We start from the raw sequence: 21,333 nt of genomic DNA, 5'->3' as shown, positions 1-21,333 counted from the left end.
CAGAGCGAGACTCCGTCTCAAACAAACAAACAAACAAACAAAAAAGAATATCTCTAATCTCAGTTGGTCAAAGAAACTCAGAAAATAGTTTCACAGACTAGGGCTAGAATGGTTCAGGCAGAATCATTTAGAATTTGGCTCCGTTCATGGATGCCAAGTGAAATTAATGGAGAATGAGATAAGGCCAAGTGTGGGAGAGTGCTGGGATTAGAGCCAGTTTAGGTTCCAGCCCTCCCTGCCAAAGCTATAAATACAAATGACCAATTTAACAGCATGAAAAGACCACCTACAAGATCTATACCTGGGATCTAATCAGTTGCTCTGCGCCTTCTTTTAATTATAGGATCCCTGCCATGTTTATGGGGACTTTTAATGTGAGCATCACATTTTTGAAGGCCATATCATTATGACCACGTTTGATCTGAGGGTGGGAAAGCAGGAGCTCACAAAATGCCTGCACAAGGTTATTCTGAACTGAGCCATAAACCAGCTTCAACAAGAGCCTAGTGTGGAAAAGAAAAAAGACATGTAAGAAAAAAGGCATGGATATCATGGAGTTTGCAACCCCGCCAAGTGGTGCCATTAAAATTACACTCAATTCTTCTCTGAAAATGAAATTCATTAAGAAAAAGTACCACAGTTTTGTCAAATAACACTATATAAGGGCATTCTGAGAAGGGAAGAATGATAAAAGACATAAGGATAAATGCATCATCTCCATTTGAGTGTGGCAACAGGATATGATTTACAGAAGAAAAATTAAATCATCATGATTCTTAGAGCTGAATTGCAGCTGATGTAAAAATAATCCTGAGTCACAATGCATGTGACTTCTCAGGCATAAAGAACACAATTGCTTAAAACTTTATGAGTGATAAGACTCCTAATAGAGAATTCACTTCCTTGCAAAATGCTCTGTATAAGCTGTGCTATGGAAGTACAGAAGCATCTTTTCTCAGTTACATTTATTATATGATACCCTGTGCTCAGATACTCTGATACTTCACGTATTGTCTCATTCTACACCCTTCTCTTCGGGCTATCTCATTCATTCCTATGACTTGAACTGTTACCTTTAGAGTCTCATCTAGCTGTCTCCCATGAGCCCAGAATCTCTACCTGCGTGTCTCATATGTGCAAAGTTAACATCTCTAACGTCGACCTCACTGTCTTCTATCTCGAATCTAGTGTTCCTTACCAGTATCCAGCCAGTTATCCAAGCAAGAAAAAGGAGTTACCCTATTCTCCTCTGTTTCATTTTGTACATCCAATTTATTATCCTGTCCTGTAATGCCTAAAACAGCCCTTTACTGTTTATAATTATGTCTTTTCCTTCTTATTTTTACTGCCATTGCTTTGTTTTGTTTTAGAGACAGCATCTTGCTCTCTTGCTAAGGCTGGAGCACAGTAGTGTAATCATAGTCACTGTAGCCTTGAACTCTTGGGCTCAAGCAATCCTCCCACCTCAGCCTCCCAAGTAGCTGAGGCTACAGGTGCCACCACTTCCAACTAATTTTTGTAGAGATGGGGTCTCACTCTGTTGCCCAGGCTGGTTTCCAACTCCTGACCTCAAGTGATCCTCCCACCTTGGCTTTGCCAGTGCTTTTGCAATGGTATTAGTCTGTTATTTGTTCAACCTTTTTGCATATTACTGTTAGTTATATTTCTCAGCAACAACAAAAAGCAAAGTGATATACCCCCACAAAAAAACTGCACAAACCAAAACAATACAAACAAATCCAACATGATCATGTCACTCCTGTACACATTATTTTCCAATATTATCTGCTGCCTGTCAGATAAAGTTCAGATTCTTTAGCAAGTCATATTGTGACTCTTATCTCCTTTTTGGTCTTGGGTTCTTCTCCTATGCCTTGTGATCTAGCTACACCGAATCGCTTGCCATTTTCCAAACACACCATGTCTTTCATCCTTCTGAAACTTGCAGTGTTTTCCTCTGCCTGGAATGCCCTTTGTAGCCTGTCTGCTGAGAATTTCTAATCCTCAATTTCCTCATCTGTACAGCAGGGCGGTAACAGTACTCACTTCAAAGGACTGTCATGGTGACTAAGTAAAAAGGCGATTTGTTCCCCATGGTATCTAGCAGATAGAGGCACTCAGTAAATGTTAACATCATTGTCATCGTTATTATTTTGCTCTTTTTCAAGTCTGAACAAAAATATCTCCTTTGCTGAAAGTCTTACCTAAAAGTGTTGGGCATTCTTCCTCTCTGATTCTATATGCCTAATTACAATACCACATTACACCAACTCCAAAATTGATAGAATTTTCGTATTTTAGAGCCTCTGATATTGGGGTACATCTTAAGAATCTACATGCTGTGGCTTATGGCAGCAATTTATCTTTCTTAGTAGTACATGGAATAATGGTATTTCTCACAATAAATAGCATATTAGATGAAAGACTATACTTAAACTGTATGACAATTGTCATAGAAATTTGATTATCTATGGTGAATAGTGCATATTTGTGGCAAATGGAAAATCTACATTTTCTATGAATCAGTGAAATATCTACGTAATAAAGGAACTACTATTTGGAACTCCAAACAGCAGCGAGGAGATATTCCATTTGTATATACTGCAATTTGGCAAAACCCCAGCCCCTACATCATAGCATATTGCTGTGAACTGTAATGTATTTCTTAACCACAGACCCTAAACCATGCATTTCAGAACTGCAGAGGTAATAGCCTGATCAAGTAGCATGCTGTTACCTCCTTTGGTTAAGTAGCCCCACTTGAGAGCCAAACAAGGTCCGGGCCCAGAGTGGACAGGGGGCTAGCTTGTGAAATTCTACATTCCAATAACTTAGGATTCAAGCTGAGAAGGTAGAGCGAAAATGAGAAGAGAGTGCAGGAATGAGTTGAGGAAAGCCTATGGAACATGCCTCCAGACTAGCACCTTCCGATAGAAATATAATGTGAACCACAAATACAATTTAGATTTTCTAGTAGCCACACTCAAAAAGCAGAAGAAATATAATTTAGCTAATATATTTTGTCAGGTTATTAACATACTTATTAACTTACCTATAAATGAATAATCATGTTTTATTTATTTAACATATCTAAAATGTTATCAGTTTACCATGCAATCAGTATAAAAAAATCAGCAATAAAATATTTTACATGTTTTTTCTGCTGAGTCTTTAAAACCCCATGTGTGTTTTACCCTTATAAGACATCTCAGTTTGGATTAGCCACATTTCAGCTGCTCAAAAGCCACATGTGGCTAGTGTCTGCCACATCGAACAGCACAAGTCTAGACTGTTTTTTTGACAAAATGAGTTAAGTAATGAAATAATCATAACAAGCTATTTCAACAGTAGACTTTTCTACCACACAATATTGGGAATGTTTAAGATTCCTACAATAGTATATATATTTTTATATTCTTAAATTTTTAAATAGAATGGTAATGTTTCCTTCACATTCAATTTATGTCTTGTTTTGGGTGGTTTTGTTTTAAGCATGATTTGATGTTATTCCTAATGTCACTTTTACCTCATCTGTTGGTTAAAGAGGAGATGACTGGCCGGGCTCGGTGGCTCACGCCTGTTATCCCAGCACTTTGGGAGGCTGAGGCGGGTGGACTGTCTGAGGTCAGGAGTTCAAGACCAGCCTGGCCAACATAGTGAAACTCCATCTCTACTAAAAATACAAAAATTAGTCGGGCGTTGTGGTGGGCACCCTGTAATCCCAGCTACTCGGGAGGCTGAGGCAGGAGAATCGCTTGAACCCTGGAGGAGGAGGTTGCAGTGAGCCGAGATCGCACCATTGCACTCCAGCCTGGTCAATAAGAGCAAAACTCCATCTCAAAAAAAAAAAAAAAAAAAAAAAAAAGGAGCTGATTATATTCAACTATAGATCTTTTCCCACTAACATACTCCGGGACAGGGTGTAGGGGTATACAATTAATCTTAGTACTCTCGGTCTCTATCATAGAGCCTAACATATAGTAGGCTCAGAATAAATCTTTGAATACACATTAAAAAGTGAAGTAAGTTGGACAGTAATGGCTGTCAATCTGGGTTCCACATTGGAATTACCTGGAGAGTTAAAAAAAAAAAAAAAGGAAAATCTGATGCCTGGTCCCACCCTGAGAGACGCTGATGATGGGTCTAGAGTTGGGCCTGGTTATCAAGATTGTCAAAAATCTCCCAAGTGATTCTAATACGCAAGAGAGTTGAGAACCACTGTTCTAGGACTTTCTTAGAACAGCTTACTATGGCCACACCCGTACTTCCCTGACATAAGATCCAGTTTCCCTCATATAAATTCCCTTTCTCTGAATAGACCAGAATTGTCTTGGGAGCCCTAGTAGAGAAGAGGTTAACACATTATCCCAAAAGGGGATTTGCAAATTCCTTTTCCAAGGTACCAAAGAAGATTCTCAAGGTTTTAAATCTAATCATATTTATGTCTTTTCAACAAAAAAAATAAAATTCACGATATAAGCTAGCTGCTTTGCAGAGGCAGGATTCTAAGGGCATTACAGCATGCAGGCAGATAGTACCCTGACATAAATATGGCAAAATTTTCTAGAAATAGAATAGCAATTACAAATAAACATGGAATCCAAGTACACATGAGCCTCATTTCAAGTTAATTCTACATATGTAAAAAGTAGACACTATTAACTGAGGTCAGCAAAGGGAAGTATTTCATGCTTTTCTTCAGGCTACTTAGGTTATATTTACACAGTATAATTACATAGCAATGCATTTTTTGATAAGTCACTTATAAAACCCATCTCCTATAGTCACACAGCACACAAGTATTGGTATCTTTGCTCTCAAGATGGTTCTTTGCCTGACAGCATTTCTTCCATCATATATGAGGTTCTGTAATGGCTGAGAGAGAAATCTGACTTCTTCTACTTCAATACAGACAACCTTTCATCATGGACAAGGGAGCAATGGTCTCTGCACCAAGGGAGCAGCAGCTGGAATGGAGTTCCTCTGACTCATAGACTGAGAATTTCCCTGCCGATTCTCAAGCTGGTTTGGCCACACTTTATGCATTCACCCTGCTTAACAGTCTTTTGTTGATGGTGTGGTAACATGTGGCCTTACTCAGTAATAGAAAGAGCATGTGGAGATATCCTCAAGGCTCCTATGTGTGTTTCCTCTAGCTTTCCAGCAGGGAAATAAGCTGTCTTCAACAAGCCCACACTTATTTTTGTTTTACATCTTAAGTTAAATTTGAGAAATTAGAACAGGAATTATCTAAAAGACGTGCTACTTCCATGTTCACTAACCCTGATCAACAGAAGTTCCCTACTCATGCCAAAACTGTAAAGGAAGGAAATCTGTTAAGATTTCAAAGAAAGTGTGGAGTCTCATGCATATCACTTCTACTGATCAACCCCAGAGGGCTGATAGGTAGCAAGTGATTGATGGGTGACATTCATTTGGCCCTAATTTTCCTATCTGAAAAGGAATGGAAAATATAACACAAGTTTCCAAGTTGCTACACTCATAAAACCAGGAGGGTGATCACCATCTACCTGTCCAGCTTGACCACAAATATGAAACGCATAACTGCACCTGCCTTACATGTATGTCGTTTGTTGGTGAACATGGGCTGAGGAATTCCTTGAGCTCCATGAAAAGACAAAAAAAGTTTGTCCTCAGAGAATTTACAAAAGCCAGAGTAACATTCAAGAATTTAAAATATTAAAATGGATTTGAAAGATGACATAAAAGCTATAGGACAACTTTACCGTGAGTATGTAACCACCATGGAGAGATGGGCTAATGAAATCACCAGAGCTGCCTGTGGTCAGCCAGGATGCAAGGGGCCATGGGCCTCAGAGAAAAGATTCATGAAATGAAGGATGTTTCAGGGCCACGTGTATATGCTGCTGACAAAGCTTCCTACCTTTTTGGAAGAACTCCTCTAGTTTGTCCTTGAAAGGCTGGAGATACTCCTTTGGGGACTCCTTGCACACCACCACCATCTGTTTCTCACTTGCTGCGAAGAGAAATTTAGAATTAGACTTACTCAGGAACACGTATTTGCTGAGCTCCTGCTATGGACCAGGCACTGTACTACGCACTTGAGTATCAATTGTGCACATTCCTTGTCAATTACCGCTTGTCCAAATTCCAGGGTTGGAGCGGGGGAGGGGAAGAAAAACCAGAAATAATAAGCAAACCAACAAAAATAATTAGTTCATTCTACACCACTCTTGAGGAACAGGGCAATGTATAATCCTTCCATTTTTCTTCTAGAGATCCAGAAAAGTCTCTGACTTGGGATACGTAAAGTATTCTGCTTGTGTTCTCCCAAAGATGAAGAGAGGCAAAAACTACTCGAGGATTAGTCTCATGAAATTAAGGGCCCCAGCCCTCTTCAGATTCATACTCCAAAAGTAGAACGTGAAAAAGACATTGCAGAAATTCTCAGGCATCCAAGTTGTCTAGATACCAACCTAGTGATTGGCCAGGGTGACACACGCATCCCAACATGAGAACTAAGCCCAGGTTTGGGAGGACACTGCCTTTTCTTCATGCTTCCCATTCACCTATCCTTCCTTTTAATCCTCTACTAACACATGGGAAATAATTTTATATAATTTACTTCAGATAGACAATCTAACATTTGTAGTAGAGTACTGTTTGATAATCAAGTCTGAGGTGACTTGACTTTTTAAAAATTATCTACCTTATTGGATAGTTATGATTTGGCTACATGGAAACTACAGTATTCATAGTTCACCATCACAAAAGACAGTTAACCCAGGCAAGAGGCATCTCCCGAAGGTTCCTATGTGTTTGTGCCAGTTACAGCATGCACCGGGAAAAGAAAGGTTTCATTTCTACAAAGCTAGAGCTGAGTCATGATCACGTTCATCTGTTGACTATGGCTGGAAATTAGGTATGTTCTTGTCCAAAAGCCTATTAATAAAGCACTGGATTTTCACCATAAAGATACCATGCCACCAGGTTCACAAAATAGAGAGACATATACTACAGATCTTGGAGGAATTTATAAACACACAGGTAAGGCATTTTGGAAGAAGGAGGTTGCGAAGGAAATCTTTATTTACATTGGGAAATTCCCATCCAATAATTTGGCATATTTAAAACTAGCATCTCAGAACATATACTGCAGACAAAGCAATAAACATGTCAGTTCAGAAATACAGAAAATGCAAAAGACACCACTTAAATGTTCGATGAAATTAGTTATCTGACACTTTCCATGTGCAATATTGCCAACTAGATTGCAGATATCCTAGACAACTCTGGGGACTATAAAATGGTGCTGAAAATGAAAGCACAATTTGAGGGAACCCTTTGTCATTTTCTGAGTCAAGGTCAGAATCACCTACATTCTCAGAGGTATCTAGGGATTTCTCAAGATACAGGGATGCTAGATCACAGGACAGGGTACCTAAATTCAGGCTCTATCTATTGACATTGTTTCTTTGTAAGAGTTTTTATAGAGCTATCTAGAATATCTGCTATTAGCTATTCTGACAACCATTCCAAGGCTATCTAGGAAATCCCGTCCATTGGGATGCAAAGACTAATTTTTAAAATGACTTATTGAAAAAATACAAATCTTACCTTGAAACAACTAGAACAAATTCTGTAAATCCAGTCAAATAATCATGTAAAACATTCATTTTTCCCACGTTTTTTCCTTTCTTTGTAAGCTTTTTTGTCCTCTCTGCAATAGCTACTTTATAACTTCTCTGCTATTATGAGATTACCCTTCACCTCTTTTGAAGTAGATGGATCTGCGGCCAAACTATAAGTATGTCCTTCCCACTACCATTCTTTTCTCAAAATGGGACACTTTGTGTTAGAGTGGTATCCAAGGAGCGAGAGAGTGGACAGAGCTGAGATACATTTTGCAGGTGTAACAAACAGGTCTTGCTGATTCAGTCAAGGAAGGGTTGAAGCAGATGGAAGGGTAAAGGGGTGAACAATGGGTTGCTGGAAGTGCCATTTCTCAGATAGAGAATAGTGGGGAAGTATCTTGTTGGATTATGTTCTTTTAAGAGATAGAGGAGATCAAGAGTTAAATTTGAAGCTTGTTAAGTTTTCTCTAGTCTCTATAAATTATAAGGCAATCTTGTCCCCTGAAAACAAAGGGGGAAAGGTACAAAAGAAGATAAAACTATTAATGGGTTCTCATTGCGAATTCTATTAAATTCAAACTTCAGGGCCTTGGATTTAAGGCCTTTTCTATTATGACATATTTCAGCTCTATTTCCCACATGTATTTGACTAACCAAACCAAAGCTGTTCAATGTGTTCCAATTATATTATTTGGCATTCCCAGTTCCATGTCTTCATTCATGTGGTTCTCTGCTCTGCTCTCATGCCATACATACTTTCAACGATATCTGACAAAGTCCTGTTCATCCTGAAAAGCTTCTCTGAGATGTCAACATTGCCATAAAGCATTTTTCAATCCAATGTTTTTGCATCTTTCAAACATCTCTATTACCTTCTGCATAGTGTTTGTTTTACCTTTAATTATATGTATTTATGTAAAAGTCTATAAATTAATCCCTGAGAAGTCATCGTGCAGGATTCATTTACTTCTTCCCAAACTTCTCTAGAGAGCTCCATGTATCTGGCCACAGCATCAGATCTCCTTATCTTGGCTGAATGTCGTGGTTCGCACCTGTAATCCCAGTGCTTTGGGAGGCCTAGGTGGGAGGATCACTTGAGGCCAGGAGTTCAAGACCAGTCTGGCAACACAGTGAGACCTTGTCTTTCAAAAAAATTGTTTCAGTTAGCCAGGCATGATGATGCATGCCTGTAGACCCAGCTACACGGAAGGCTGATGTGGGAGGGTTGTTTCAGCCCAGGAGACAGAGGCTGCAGTGTCATACCACTGTACTCTGGCTGGGCAATAGACCGAGACAGACAGACAAGAAAGGAAAGAAAGAATGAAAGGAAGGAAGGAAAGAAAAGAAAAGGACAGTAAAGGAAAGGAAAGGAAATGAAAGGAAAGGAAAGGGAAGGGAAGGGAAGGAGGAAGAAAGGAAAGAAGGGAGAGAGAGAAAGAGAGAGACGAAAGAGAGAAAGAAAAAGAGGAACGAAGGAAGGAAAAGGGAAAAAAGGAAAGGAAGGGAGGAAGGAAGGAAGGGAGAGAGAGAAAGAAAGAGAGAGAGGAAGGAAGGAAGAAAAAGGAAAGGAAGAAAAGAAAGAAAGAAAGGGAAGAAAGGGAGAAAGGGAAAAGCAGATGAAGGAAAAAGGTTTCTTCATCTTAACTAGATTCTCATGTGTAGGAAAGTTTAAATAAAATTAGCAATGTTGGCCTGGCACAGTGGCTCACTCCTCACTCCTCTTTGGGAAGCCAAGGCAGATGGATCGCTTGAGCCCAAGAATTTGAGACAACCTTGGCCAAAGTGGTGAAACCTTGTTTATACAAAAAATACAAAAATTGGCTGGGCATGGGGGTGTGCACCTGTGGTCCCAGGTATTCAGGAGGCAGAGGTGGGAGGATCCCCTCAACCCAGGGAGGTCGACACTGCAATAAGCCATGACCCCACTGCTGTCCTCCAGCCTAGTCTCACAGGGTGAGACCCTGTCTAAAAAATACACATACATACATATTAGCAATGTTGACCCAGACTCCCAAGTGGGCTTTCCAGAGATGCAGTGTGAACTGCTTGTCTCTTCCTTCCCCTGCTTTCCAGGAGGGTGGTGCACCAAGGGGTCACCGTCTCTGTACTCCTCAAACACGGTGAGGTGTCCCAAGATGATCTCAAAGGGTTGAGAGTATTTTAAAGACCCCCAGAAACGTCCACCACCTCACCCCATGAGTCATAAGCAAGGTAACAGAGATGATTATCCTGACTGGGTAGTTCCGAAGGCAGGCAGGGAAACAGGAAAGACATCTGCTTTAAGGAATCAGCATTTCTTAATGAACATCTGTGGCCACATAAAGTTTCCTATTTCCAGTTATGATTCTGAGAATACAGTTAAAGAAAGGCTAGAATTTCCCACAATATAAATTGGGAAGAGTTCCTTAAATTATTTAATTAGGCTGGGCGCGGTGGCTCACGCCTGTAATCCCAACACTTTGGGAGGCCGAGGCGGGTGGATCACGAGGTCAGGAGATCGAGACCATCCTGGCTAACACGGTGAAACCCCGTCTCTACTAAAAATACAAAAAAAAAAAAATTAGCCGGGCGTGGTGGCGAGCGCCTGTAGTCCCAGCTACTCGGGAGGCTGAGGCAGGAGAATGGTGTGAACCTGGGAAACAGAGCTTGCAGTGAGCTGAGATCACGCCACTGCACTCCAGCCTGGGCAACAGAGCGAGACTCCGTCTCAAAAAAAAAAAAAAAAAATTAATTAACCCTCTACTATATTCAAACTCCAACAATTTCATTTATATAGAATTGTTTTCCATAAACATAGGATAAAACATGCCTGCAATTTACTAACAGGACATAATCGAAGGCCTGACAGTAATTCCTTCAAGGTTACTCCTCCCTGGCTCCTCCCTGGTGAAAGCAGAGCTGCAGGCAGAGCTTGTTTCCCCAATTACAAAAGCAATACTTTCGCTTTTGCCTGAATTCACAGGGTTGATCACTGCAGCTCTCCCTTCGTGCTAGATGTGGTGACAGAGCCCATGTGGTGCCCATCAAATTGCTTCAATTTTATGAGGCCATATCATGGGGGTGGTAAAGAGCTTGTGCTTGGATCGAGACCCACGAGGGCTCAGGTAGGCCGTGGCTTGTTTTTCTCATCTGCGAAATGGGGACCCCCCACAACATAGGCATGATATGGTCATTAACATAATACATACACAGTGATTTGCAGAATGCCTGGCACAGGCAAGCAGGCTCATAAATATTATTTGTTATTTTTATGATTTAGTGAAATTGGTTGGGAAACATGTCAAAGTCAGAACAGCAAGAGAGTCATGGCTGGGGATTATTCACCACAGATGCTGGGCACCGTATTTACGGAAATGTGCCACAGTGCAAATCTCCTGTTTAGAACTTGGGGATAATGATTTTCATTCCCGTGCTGAAGTTCCACCACCCATTGTGGAATTCACTGAAGAATGCAGGCAAAGCCTTGGGGAAAGACGAAGCAAAATGGGAAATAAATCCCCTAGGCCTCTGAGCCTCGTGGTTTTGAAATGAGAAACTGAAACCAGTCCAAACGCGAGCAGCTCCACTGCTGTGCTCCGAGGTCCACGCTGCAGCCCACGGGCTGGGATTCCCACGTGCCCTGTTAGAACCAAACTTCCCCACATGATCGAAGGAGAGGGCTGCCCTCCCACGGTCCCCACAGAGCCGCGCACCCCGGAGCGCCAGGCAGCCTGCCTGCTCCAATTTGTTGACGTGGCTTATCTAAGATGCTTTCTAGCAGACAAATGCGAGACCTGAAGGCTAATTAATGACACCGGAGACTGGCAGTGCACAAAGGAGAGAGGTCATGGGCAGATCCACAAATGTTCTGTACTGTCCAACCAGAAGACTCGCATACGATACTGCTAGACGACCAAGGTTGCCTCAGGCACAGGCTGTGCCAGGAGCTGCAGTGTTAAAAGCCAAAGTCACCCCAGGTTCTCTTTCTCTTACTTTTCTCTTTATACAATTTTTGGCAATTAAAAATATATTAATTCCCGCAGTTAGTTACTACTAAGTGATCATTGTCAGACACAGATGAAATATTAAAAACCAATACACAGTGAAATAACAGAGACTACATTGAGAATATTTTGCCTTACAGTTGTTAAACATTTGTGCAGTATTTTAGTGTAAGGAAAGATATGGCCTTGACTATTTTAAGATTTCAGATATTAGGCTGTTGAGGTCAGAATTATCTGGTTTTTGTTTTTCACCCCTAAGAACAAGGGAATAAAGCTTATTAAGCCACTTAAAAAGCCTAGGTAGGTGAGAAAAATGTAGCAGTAAGACCCAGATATAATTCATAAAAATCAAATACGTTTAATTGCTTTATAAATCAAATGTATGTGGGCAATTGGTACAAAGATATGAAACTTGTTTCTTTTCATATGAGCTGAAGGACCTGTGGGCTTAGTTAAGTCAGAATACAGTTTTAGAGGAAAGGAAAGGTTTATCAGCTTATCTGCTTTTCTAATCTAGAGTTCTCTCTTTTTCCTTGTCTGGTTACCTAAGTCTTACCCCACCCTTCCACAGTCCTGTGCCAGTTCTGCCTCTTCCTCATTTTTCCAAGATCCACGTCCTTTCCACAAGCTCCCTGCTCAAAGGACCACCATAGAAAATGGTTGCAGCAACATATGGAATTTTTTGACTAAAGTGAATTTTTGTATTATATCAACAGGCTTAGATGAGAGATACAAATTGAAGTCAGAGATCAAAAGCCCAGAATGCTTGGTTAAGAAGTTTATCATACAGCAATCCATTCAATAAATACATCAATTAGGCCGGGCACGGTGGCTCACACCTGTAATCCCAGCACTTTGGGAGGCCGAGGCAGGCAGATCATGAGGTCTGGAGATCATCCTGGCTAACACGGTGAAAACCTGTCTCTACTAAAAATACAAAAAATTAGCCGGGTGTGGTGGTGGGTGCCTGTAGTCCCAGCTACTCGGGAAGCTGAGGCAGGAGAATGGCATGAACCTGGGAGGCGGAGCTTGCAGTGAGCCGAGATCGAGCCACTGCACTCAGCCTGGGCGACACAGCGAGACTCCGTCTCAAAATAAATAAATAAATAAAATAAAAATAAATAAATAAATAAATCCATCAGTTCAATACATGCCTATCGAGCACCTACTATTTGCCATGAATTGTACCAGATTTTGGGGTTCCATCAGTGAAAGAAACAGACTAAATTCTCTGACTTCAGACATTATAGTGAATGGGTCACCTACTAAGATTTCCTCATGGGCACGGCATGTAGTAATTATTGTTTCTAGTAACTTGAGCTGCAGGCAAACCTACAAGTTATTTCCTTCCATGTTCATCTATTCTACTTCAATCCCTTTAGTAAGAATGGGGCCGTCTAGTGCGCTTCCTGGTGCTTTTCACATGTTCAACGATGGCAGTGGTGGGGCGGGAGGAGGTGGTTAGAAACAGTAAATGCCCTTTTAGCTTTCTGACCCCAAATACACTTTTATCAAAACAAAGGTAAAAACAAATTCAGAACTCAGAACCTCAATATTAGCATAACTTGCACAATTTTCTTCTGATGGTATTGGCCTTAAACTAAGGAATTACATGAAATGCAATGTAATAAAATACTAAAATTAGAACAGCAATATTTTATTTTGGCTGGCAGCAATTCAGGGACTTCTACGAAAGGGGAAAATCATACTTAAAATTAATAAAATATTAGCTATTTTTTCATTTGCTTATTAAAGCTTGGCACAAATGAGAAGGTACTATTTTGTGGCTATCTACTGTACATACTTTTTTATAAGGCCATATAGAAAAGGCCACACAAAGGGAGATTTCAAGTTGATTTAAGCCAAAAACAAATGATAGAAGCCTGCAATAAAAGGTACATATTTCATGTTCTTGAGGTCTGATGCTACATAGCAGGAGTATTTTAAATCTTGGCAGGGTAAAGAGCAGCGAGTGGTATTACTAGAAATCACAGGGTGAGGATAAGTGGGAGAGGGCAAAGGGAAAATCTATTCAAGGAGACACCGACATAGATTAGATTTTGAAGGGGACTGCTAGACTCATTTTCTACTAAACGGCCCTTCAGAGCCCACGTTTCTCAGCTCAAATCAGACTGTGCATTGATGACCCGTGTGTGGAAAATCTATGTGTAACCAAAGGTATTCTCCTTCTTTAACCTTGGTTTGGGGATTCACCTGACATTACATCCAAATTTTTCCTCCTAATGACTCTATTCATCCAAAGGCAAGACACTATATTTAAAGTGGTCAAAAAACTCCTAATTCCCAGTTATCCATTGAAGTTAAAACACAGGCTTTAGACACATGGAACCCAGGTCGGAATATTATCTCAGAATAACAGAGCCACATACATGGACTTAGACAAACGAGTGCCTTTTATATCTATACATACACAGTGTCTATGCCTCAAAAGCTAGTAAGAACATTATACTTAGTGAATAGAGCTTTGGTATATTCCAAGAAGTAGAAACAATCCAAATGTCCATCCATTGTCTGATAGATGGATAAATAAAACATACTTTATACACAGAATGAAATATTTGGCCTTTAAAACAAACGAAGTACAAATACATACTACAACACAGATGAACGTTGAAAACATTATGCTAAGTAAGAAAAGCCAATCACAAGGGATCACATATCCTCTGATTCTACTTACATGAAATGTCCCAGTAGGCAAATCTATAGAGACAAAGTGGGACTAGCAGTGGCTGAGGACTAGGAGAGAAAGAGGGAGAGAGAGACAGGTGACAGCTAAGGGTGCAGGGGAGAAAAGTTTTCCTTTTGGAGTAATATAAAAAATTGATTGTGGCAATGGTTGTACAACTTTGTGAATACACCAAAAGTCATCAGACTGTACACTTCAAATGGGTGAATTATGTGGAATGTGATTTCATCTTACTAAAGCTGCCTAAAGCTAAGCTAATTAGACAGTCAGCCTTACACTGGAACTATAATGAACAGATAAATGAAGAATGCCTCATCTGTACTTCTTTTATTTAAGGTATATAATTTAAAAAATCTTAGGTGCAACTATGTCTTCATTATAATACTTACAATATTACTAAACTAGGAATCAGAAGTGAGAAATGAGTTTGAGATGCACATATAATTGAGAAATTAAACATATTAATTGATCTTCAAAAAGTAGCAATAAATGTTATTAAAAGACCTGGCTGGGCGAGGTGGCTCACACCTGTGATCCCAGCACTTTGGGAGGCTGAGGCGGGCAGATCACTTGAGGTTGGGAGTTCGAGAGCAGCCTGACCAACATGGAGAAACCCTGTCTCTACTAAAAATACAAAATTAGCCAGGCGTGGTGGTACACCCCTGTAATCCCAGCCACTAGGGAGGCTGAGGCAGGAGAATTGCTTGAACCTGGGAGGCGGAGGTTGCGGTGAGCTGAGATTGTGCCATTGCACTCCAGCTTGGGCAACAAGAGTGAAACTCCACCTCAAAAAAAATAAAATAAAATAAAATAAAATACCTACTAAAAATAACTGAACTTAATAAGAGAAATACAAGTAAAGCATTTAAATTAAAAGTGCTAACTTTTGGAAAACTAAAACAATAGCTTTGGTACATTCTTAATTGTGGTATACAGCTATGTATATGAGTGTATCTATACATATATATTTACACATATACACCAACAATTGGTACATTAGAAAAATTTCCTCTTTGAACTACTCTTGATTTAAAGTTGCATTTATTCTATCTTAGTTTTTCATACACTCTATTTGGCTGGAAAAGTTATTTAATATCTGACTCTTAGTTTCTTGATACATAAAATCTTGTGAGGACTAAATAAACATGCAAAAAAAGCATTCTGTATACTGAATAGAAAAATGCTAGCCAAAATATTCTTGAGCTATTTAAAATAGTCAAACAGTAGGAAGGCTGGCTAGATAACATAGTGTACATGGTTTTATTCTTTTAGTTTCTAAGAAGAGCTAAACAATAACAGCAACTTCACAAGCTTTGAATCACTGACATTCCTAATATTTATGTTTAATAAACAAATCAAGTTATAGTCTAATCCTTTTCACAGTCTGTCTTTGAAAATTTGCAATAGTCACTTTTTCCTATTTCTTGTTTCATGACCCATTGAAATCTACTTCCTCCCCATTGTGACACTGAGAAAGCACTCTGAAGTCACTAATTAACCCATCCTGTGGTCAGTGTCCTCATTTTCTATCTCCTTCGCTGACAACCCAGCAGGATTCCGCATCTTGACTACTTCTCCTTTTGTAAAACACTTAGTCCCTTAGCTTCTGTGTTCCCCATTGTGGGCTTTCCTCCTACTTCCGCCTGCCCTGTGTCCTGTGCAGCCTCATCTTCCTATACTGAGTCATTAAATGTTCAAGTTCTCTAGGGTTTGGCATAAGGCTTCTCCTCCTCCCACGCTATGCTTTCTGTCTAGACAATGTCATCCAGGTAAACATTTCAGCAACCCTATCTGGGATGTGTCTCCCAAGTTTACATGGCTAGCCCACAGTTTCACCTCCTACAGAACTCTTGAATTCGTTACTCTCCACCATGCTGCTATAGTCTCAGCCTCACTGTTCTTCCCACATCCACCCTGCCTCTGATTTGTTCTCCATACCTGAGTCAAAGTGACCTTTATAAAATCTCATTATGCCAGTCCCCTGCTTAAACCTGCAGGCACCTCTATTACTCTGAGAGGCTGTCTTCAGTCTCTCAAGCTGGCCTGCAAGGCCCTACGTGCGCTACTTCTCGCCCGCCTTCCCAGCCTCACCCTGCTCTCCCTGCCACAGTGGCCCTTCTTTCCGTTCCTCAAGCATGCTCACTTCTTCCCACCATTATGGTGTTCTCCTGCTATGCCACTCTCCTCCACTTCCTAGTAACCAGGGCCTAGTCAGGGCTTAGTCATCACTACGCCCTCAGCTCAAAAGTCTCATCAGGATTTCTTTTCCACCTTCCATTCTGTGATGAGAGGCCCTCTGTTACAAAGTCATGGCACTGTATACCCTTCCCATTTTCATGATTATTTGACTGCCTCCCCCATTAGGCAGAACTGTATTTTTCTTACGGTTAAATCTCCAGTGTCTACTATAATGTCTATCTAGTGAAAGATGTTCAATGGGTATTTGCTAAATAAATGAATCAACTACCAATTAACGGGGAGAAACTTCAACATGTGCAGTATGGATATTAGTGTCTTGACAGAATTTGGCTGTAGTATATGTACACTCATGTACCTCATAATGATGCTTCTGTCAATAACGGACCACATATAGAACAGTGGTGCCGTAAAATTATAATAAAGCTGAAAAATTCTGATAGCCTAGTGATGCTGTAGCCTTTGTAACACTGCAGTGCAAGCATTACCTTTTCTTTGTTTAGATATGTTTAGATACACAAATGCTTACCATTGTGTTATAATTGCCTACAGTATTCAGTAGAATACTGAATACAGTTACATTATAGTACAGCCAGTAGTGTAATATACTATAATTATATTTAGTATTCTAATGAATAACGTTGGGGACTGTAACAGTACAGAAACCTGCTGTGCAGGTTTGTAACCTAGGAGCAACAGGCTATACCATATAGCTTAGGTGCGCAGTAACCTACACCATCTATGTTTGTGTAAGTACACTCTGTGATGTTTATACAATGATGATATCACCTAATGACATATTTCTCGGAACGTATCCCAGTTGTTAAGTGACACATGACTGTATGTATGTACATGCAGACATAGACATATGCACATACACTGACATGTGAAAAACATATCTCTTCATTTGTGTATGTATAATACATGTAGATGGATGCAGGGGCTAGAGGAAACACTAGTACACTGAATACCATGCCATTTTCTCTCACATTCACGCATTCAGATATGAGATACACATTGTTTTTAAAAAAAATCCCTGTATGGGTTCCATAAATACTCATACATTCAAAATACTTACCAAGTATCTGCTATATGCCCCTGAGCTGAATGTTGGGGACACGTATTTAATGAGACCTATTGGTCATTTCTCCTCCAAAAAACATTCACAGTCTAGCAACAATGAGAAACAAGGAAATGAACAAATTGTGATATAGTGTGGTGTGATGGAACACTGGGTATAGGCCTGTATTTCAGATTGGGCCCGGAGTTAGTAGCCAGGAAAGGTTCTCCAGGAGAGATAACTTACGAGTTGAATTGCAAAGGTCAAGGAGGAGGCCAGCCCTCAACCAGAGTGAGGAAAGAGAACTGTATAAGGGGAAATGTCATGAATAAAAGTAACACAGGATGAGAATGCACGGGCCATTTGAAGGAGTTAAGTGGTGTGGCACGTCTGGAGCTGTGGGACCCTTCTCTCCTCAGATCACGAGTGTTCTGCATTCAGATCTTGGTATAAAGGAAAGAGTGTGTGTAGGGGAGAAAAGCTTCTGGGCCCCAAAGGTATCCCAGGTTACACACTGAGGTGAACATGGAGAAGGCTGGTGACCAGCCTGGTTAGGAAAAGTGTCACAGACATGAGGGGCTTGCAATTTTACTTAAAGTAGTTAAGAAAAGTCTCACTGTGAAGATATTTGACTAGAGATGTAATCAGAGTAAGGGATTACTCTGGAGTCATGAGCAAGCTCGAGGTGGAAAATCCAAGGTGTTATTTAGAGCATGTTAAGTTTGAAATGGTAATTAGATACTCAAGTGTATATAGAAGTATGCAGTTTTGGACTCACGGCTGGAGGAGAAACACACGCCAGGAAGTCACTGGTATAAAATTGGTATTTAAAGTGATAGCAAAAGATGAATTGCCATGGGGAGAATATGGCCAAGGAAGAGAAAGGGTTGCAGGACAAACCCTGGGGCATGTGCACAGTGGAGGAGAGGCCAGCAATGAATGGAGAATGAGCTGCTCAGTAGGAAAGTGAAGGTCTGGAGTTACATGACCTGAGAGGAAAACAGTGTTGCAGGAAAGAAAGAGCAGTCAGCTCTGTGCAGAAAGATCAAGTGAGATGAAGACAGAGAAGTAACACTGATTCTAGTGACACAGAGGTCACTTGTAATCTCAAAAGCAGTTCCAGGGGAGCTGGGGGTGCAGGGAAATAGCCAGCTTGGAGAGGTGTGGGGCAAAATGGAGAAAGATTCTGTAGCCACTTGTTTTAAGAAGTTAAGCTACAGAAAGAACGCCAAAATGGGGAAGTCATTGGAATTCAGCCAAAAAGATAGCTCTGCTTTTCCTGGTCAAGTGCTAAAGATCAAATGAGGCCACGGAAGTGTTGTTTTCTTGGTGACTTTAACACGGATTTAGTTCTTATCTGCCTGGGACGTTTTTGGTAGTTTCCTTTCACGGTAGGAGGACTCCTTAGAAAGATTCTTCCTTTAATTTTTCAAGAAAATTCTCAAAGCCCTCATGTCACAAAAATCATTCCATACAAGAAGATATTCTCCAGGGCTACTTTGATCACGTGCAGAAGAGGTCTAGCCCTTTACAGAGCGGGTGCCTCTTTCTCCAGAGGAATGTTCTGTAAAAATAAACCCACCAGGAAACTTGAGTCCAGGGGAATCCCATGATTCTGATTCACTCCACTGAGGGAGGCCGCCCAGGGGCAAATTCACCTTCATGTCCCATGATTGGGAGTGAGTATTCTCCATGAAAAAATTTAAGCAGAAGTGACAGGGCCAAGTGAGGACATGCCAGTGTGCTTTAGGACTTTTGGAAAGACGTGCAAAGCTGGGCCACTGACTACAGCCTTTGCACGGAATTGTCTAAAGCACCATTCAATGGTCCCTCCTACCAAACGTCACAGCTGAGTCAGAATTTCCACTGTGATGATTATGTGGTTACGGACGCAGCCTTGGTCTGTGAGACATTAGCATGAAAAGTATTCATTAATCACCTACCCATGACAAGGCCTAAATATAGATGGATTGGACATGATTTGATTTATAGGGTGTTAAGTGATTCAATCATTTATTCAAAAACATCCCTTTCATTGGTCCCCACAAAAATCGCCACCATGAGAAGCCTTCCCTGGAACTAAAGATGCTAACTCCAGAAATTTCATTAGAATTGCACATGTATTCAACATTGTCAAGAACAATTTAATGCTTTAGTAGACATTTATTTCTAAGATTGGTTTAGGAAGTAGGGGATTTCAAAAGCAATAGGTAGGAAAGTTGTGTTAACATGGAAGAAAAAAGGCACATCCTGCAAGGCTCTGACATCTAGGTGGGCTGTGTGGCAGGGGTCCTAGGCGGGCAGCCCAGGCATGGAGGTACCAGGCCTCTGAAGGGGAAGGGAACTCATCTTCGGGAGGACAGCAGTGACCAACTTCTAAAAAGTATTAGGAAGGTAACATATACACACGAAGATATTTGAAAAACATTTTTAAAACAGGAGAAAAAACAAATCAGTCATGGTACCACAACCAGAACACAGTCACCATCTAAGACTTGCACACTTTCTCTTTCACGGTCTGGGCCTCGGTATCACGGTCCTTGCCCCTCCATCATTTTATGGGAGTTGCCTTACTTGCGTTTGATAAAGAATTTTTTTGTACTTTGATTCTTTCTATTAACATATCATGCACACTCTCCTGTTATTTCACAAACTCCACCAACATGTTCAACAGCCATATAAAATTCCATCAGGAAGGCATGCCACAGCGCACTTCATTCTCCTGTAGCTGGACAGTGAAATCCTTGCTACCTTATTCCCATGGGGAGTCAGGCTTCAGTCACCTCTGTGTCCATACAAACCTATTCTAGGTTGAGGGTCATTTCTTTAGGAAAGATACAAGAAATGAAATTCTAGGTAAAAAGGAAAAACCTTTTTAGAATTCTCGGTATTAGTGGTCAAACTGCTTTTGGTACAAAATGGGTTATACCACAATGGGAGAGATGAAGGGGAGAGATTTTTGGAAATAGGACCACAATGCAGAGGTAGTTGGCTCCACGTAAGCTAGAACGGTGCCTGTCACTGTCATATAGGAGTTATGGTCATTGCATTTGAAGTGCACAACTCTGGAATGGAAAACAGTAAGAGGACCATGTATCCACTGAAGTGATTTACTCAAACACAAGACCATAACTGGTGATATATCAGAGCTGATACAGAAATTGGGGATTAATCACAGCACAAAACTAGGTTTGAGGCCTGTGCATGAAAGCAGCATTTTTTTTTGAAAAGCCCTAATGTGTCACATTTAATTGGAATGTAAATTATGCTACTGTCAGCACTAGCAAATCTGTCGGAATTTGGGGGAAGTGTACAGCAAACGTACATCAAGTTCGCAGAGTTTTGTAACATACATTTATATAATTATAAGCACACATAATTTTAAATGCTCAGACTTTCCAATCAACAATATCAAGTAATCATTTGGACACAGGATTACAGTTCAAGTAATTTGTGAAGAACATATAGAGCCTACATTTTGGGGCATTCCGATTGAATAGTACTTCGAGAAGCATACAGGTATCATTAGTGCAAGACAATGGTAAAAATCAGCAAAGGCAGAGCAAAGTTGTTAGGTACACTGCCTCACTGCTCCCAAAATTATAGCAACGCATCTTATCCACTGCTCTAATCAGGAAAATAGTACTCCTATAGGAATGCTTAAATACTAACTATGTCCTCTGACATCAAAATGCATATTTTGTGGCAATTTTTACTAGAATTAAATGAGGATTCTCTCTCACATACAAATCTTGAAGGCCACAGGCCTGA

At 40.5% G+C, this 21,333-nt stretch overlaps 1 protein-coding gene across 8 annotated transcripts in view; it reads right to left on the bottom strand.

Annotated features, from left to right (window-relative positions):
• FMN1 (formin 1) overlaps positions 1-21,333 on the bottom strand; it is a 419,748-nt gene that overhangs the window by 83,932 nt on the left and 314,483 nt on the right. For all 8 annotated transcript variants that reach the window (XR_004185219.1, XM_031668862.1, XM_009209842.4 and 5 more), the window contains one exon: positions 5,906-5,998. Coding sequence is in view for 7 of the 8 variants with exons in the window: in XM_031668862.1 (XP_031524722.1) it covers positions 5,906-5,998 (93 nt within the window). In the remaining variant the exon portion in view is untranslated. The remainder of the gene's footprint in view (positions 1-5,905; positions 5,999-21,333) is intronic.

This window comes from Papio anubis, chromosome 7 (assembly GCF_008728515.1).
Source record: "Papio anubis isolate 15944 chromosome 7, Panubis1.0, whole genome shotgun sequence".
Lineage (NCBI taxonomy): Eukaryota > Metazoa > Chordata > Mammalia > Primates > Cercopithecidae > Papio > Papio anubis.
This window is presented reverse-complemented; position numbering and strand designations above follow the sequence as displayed.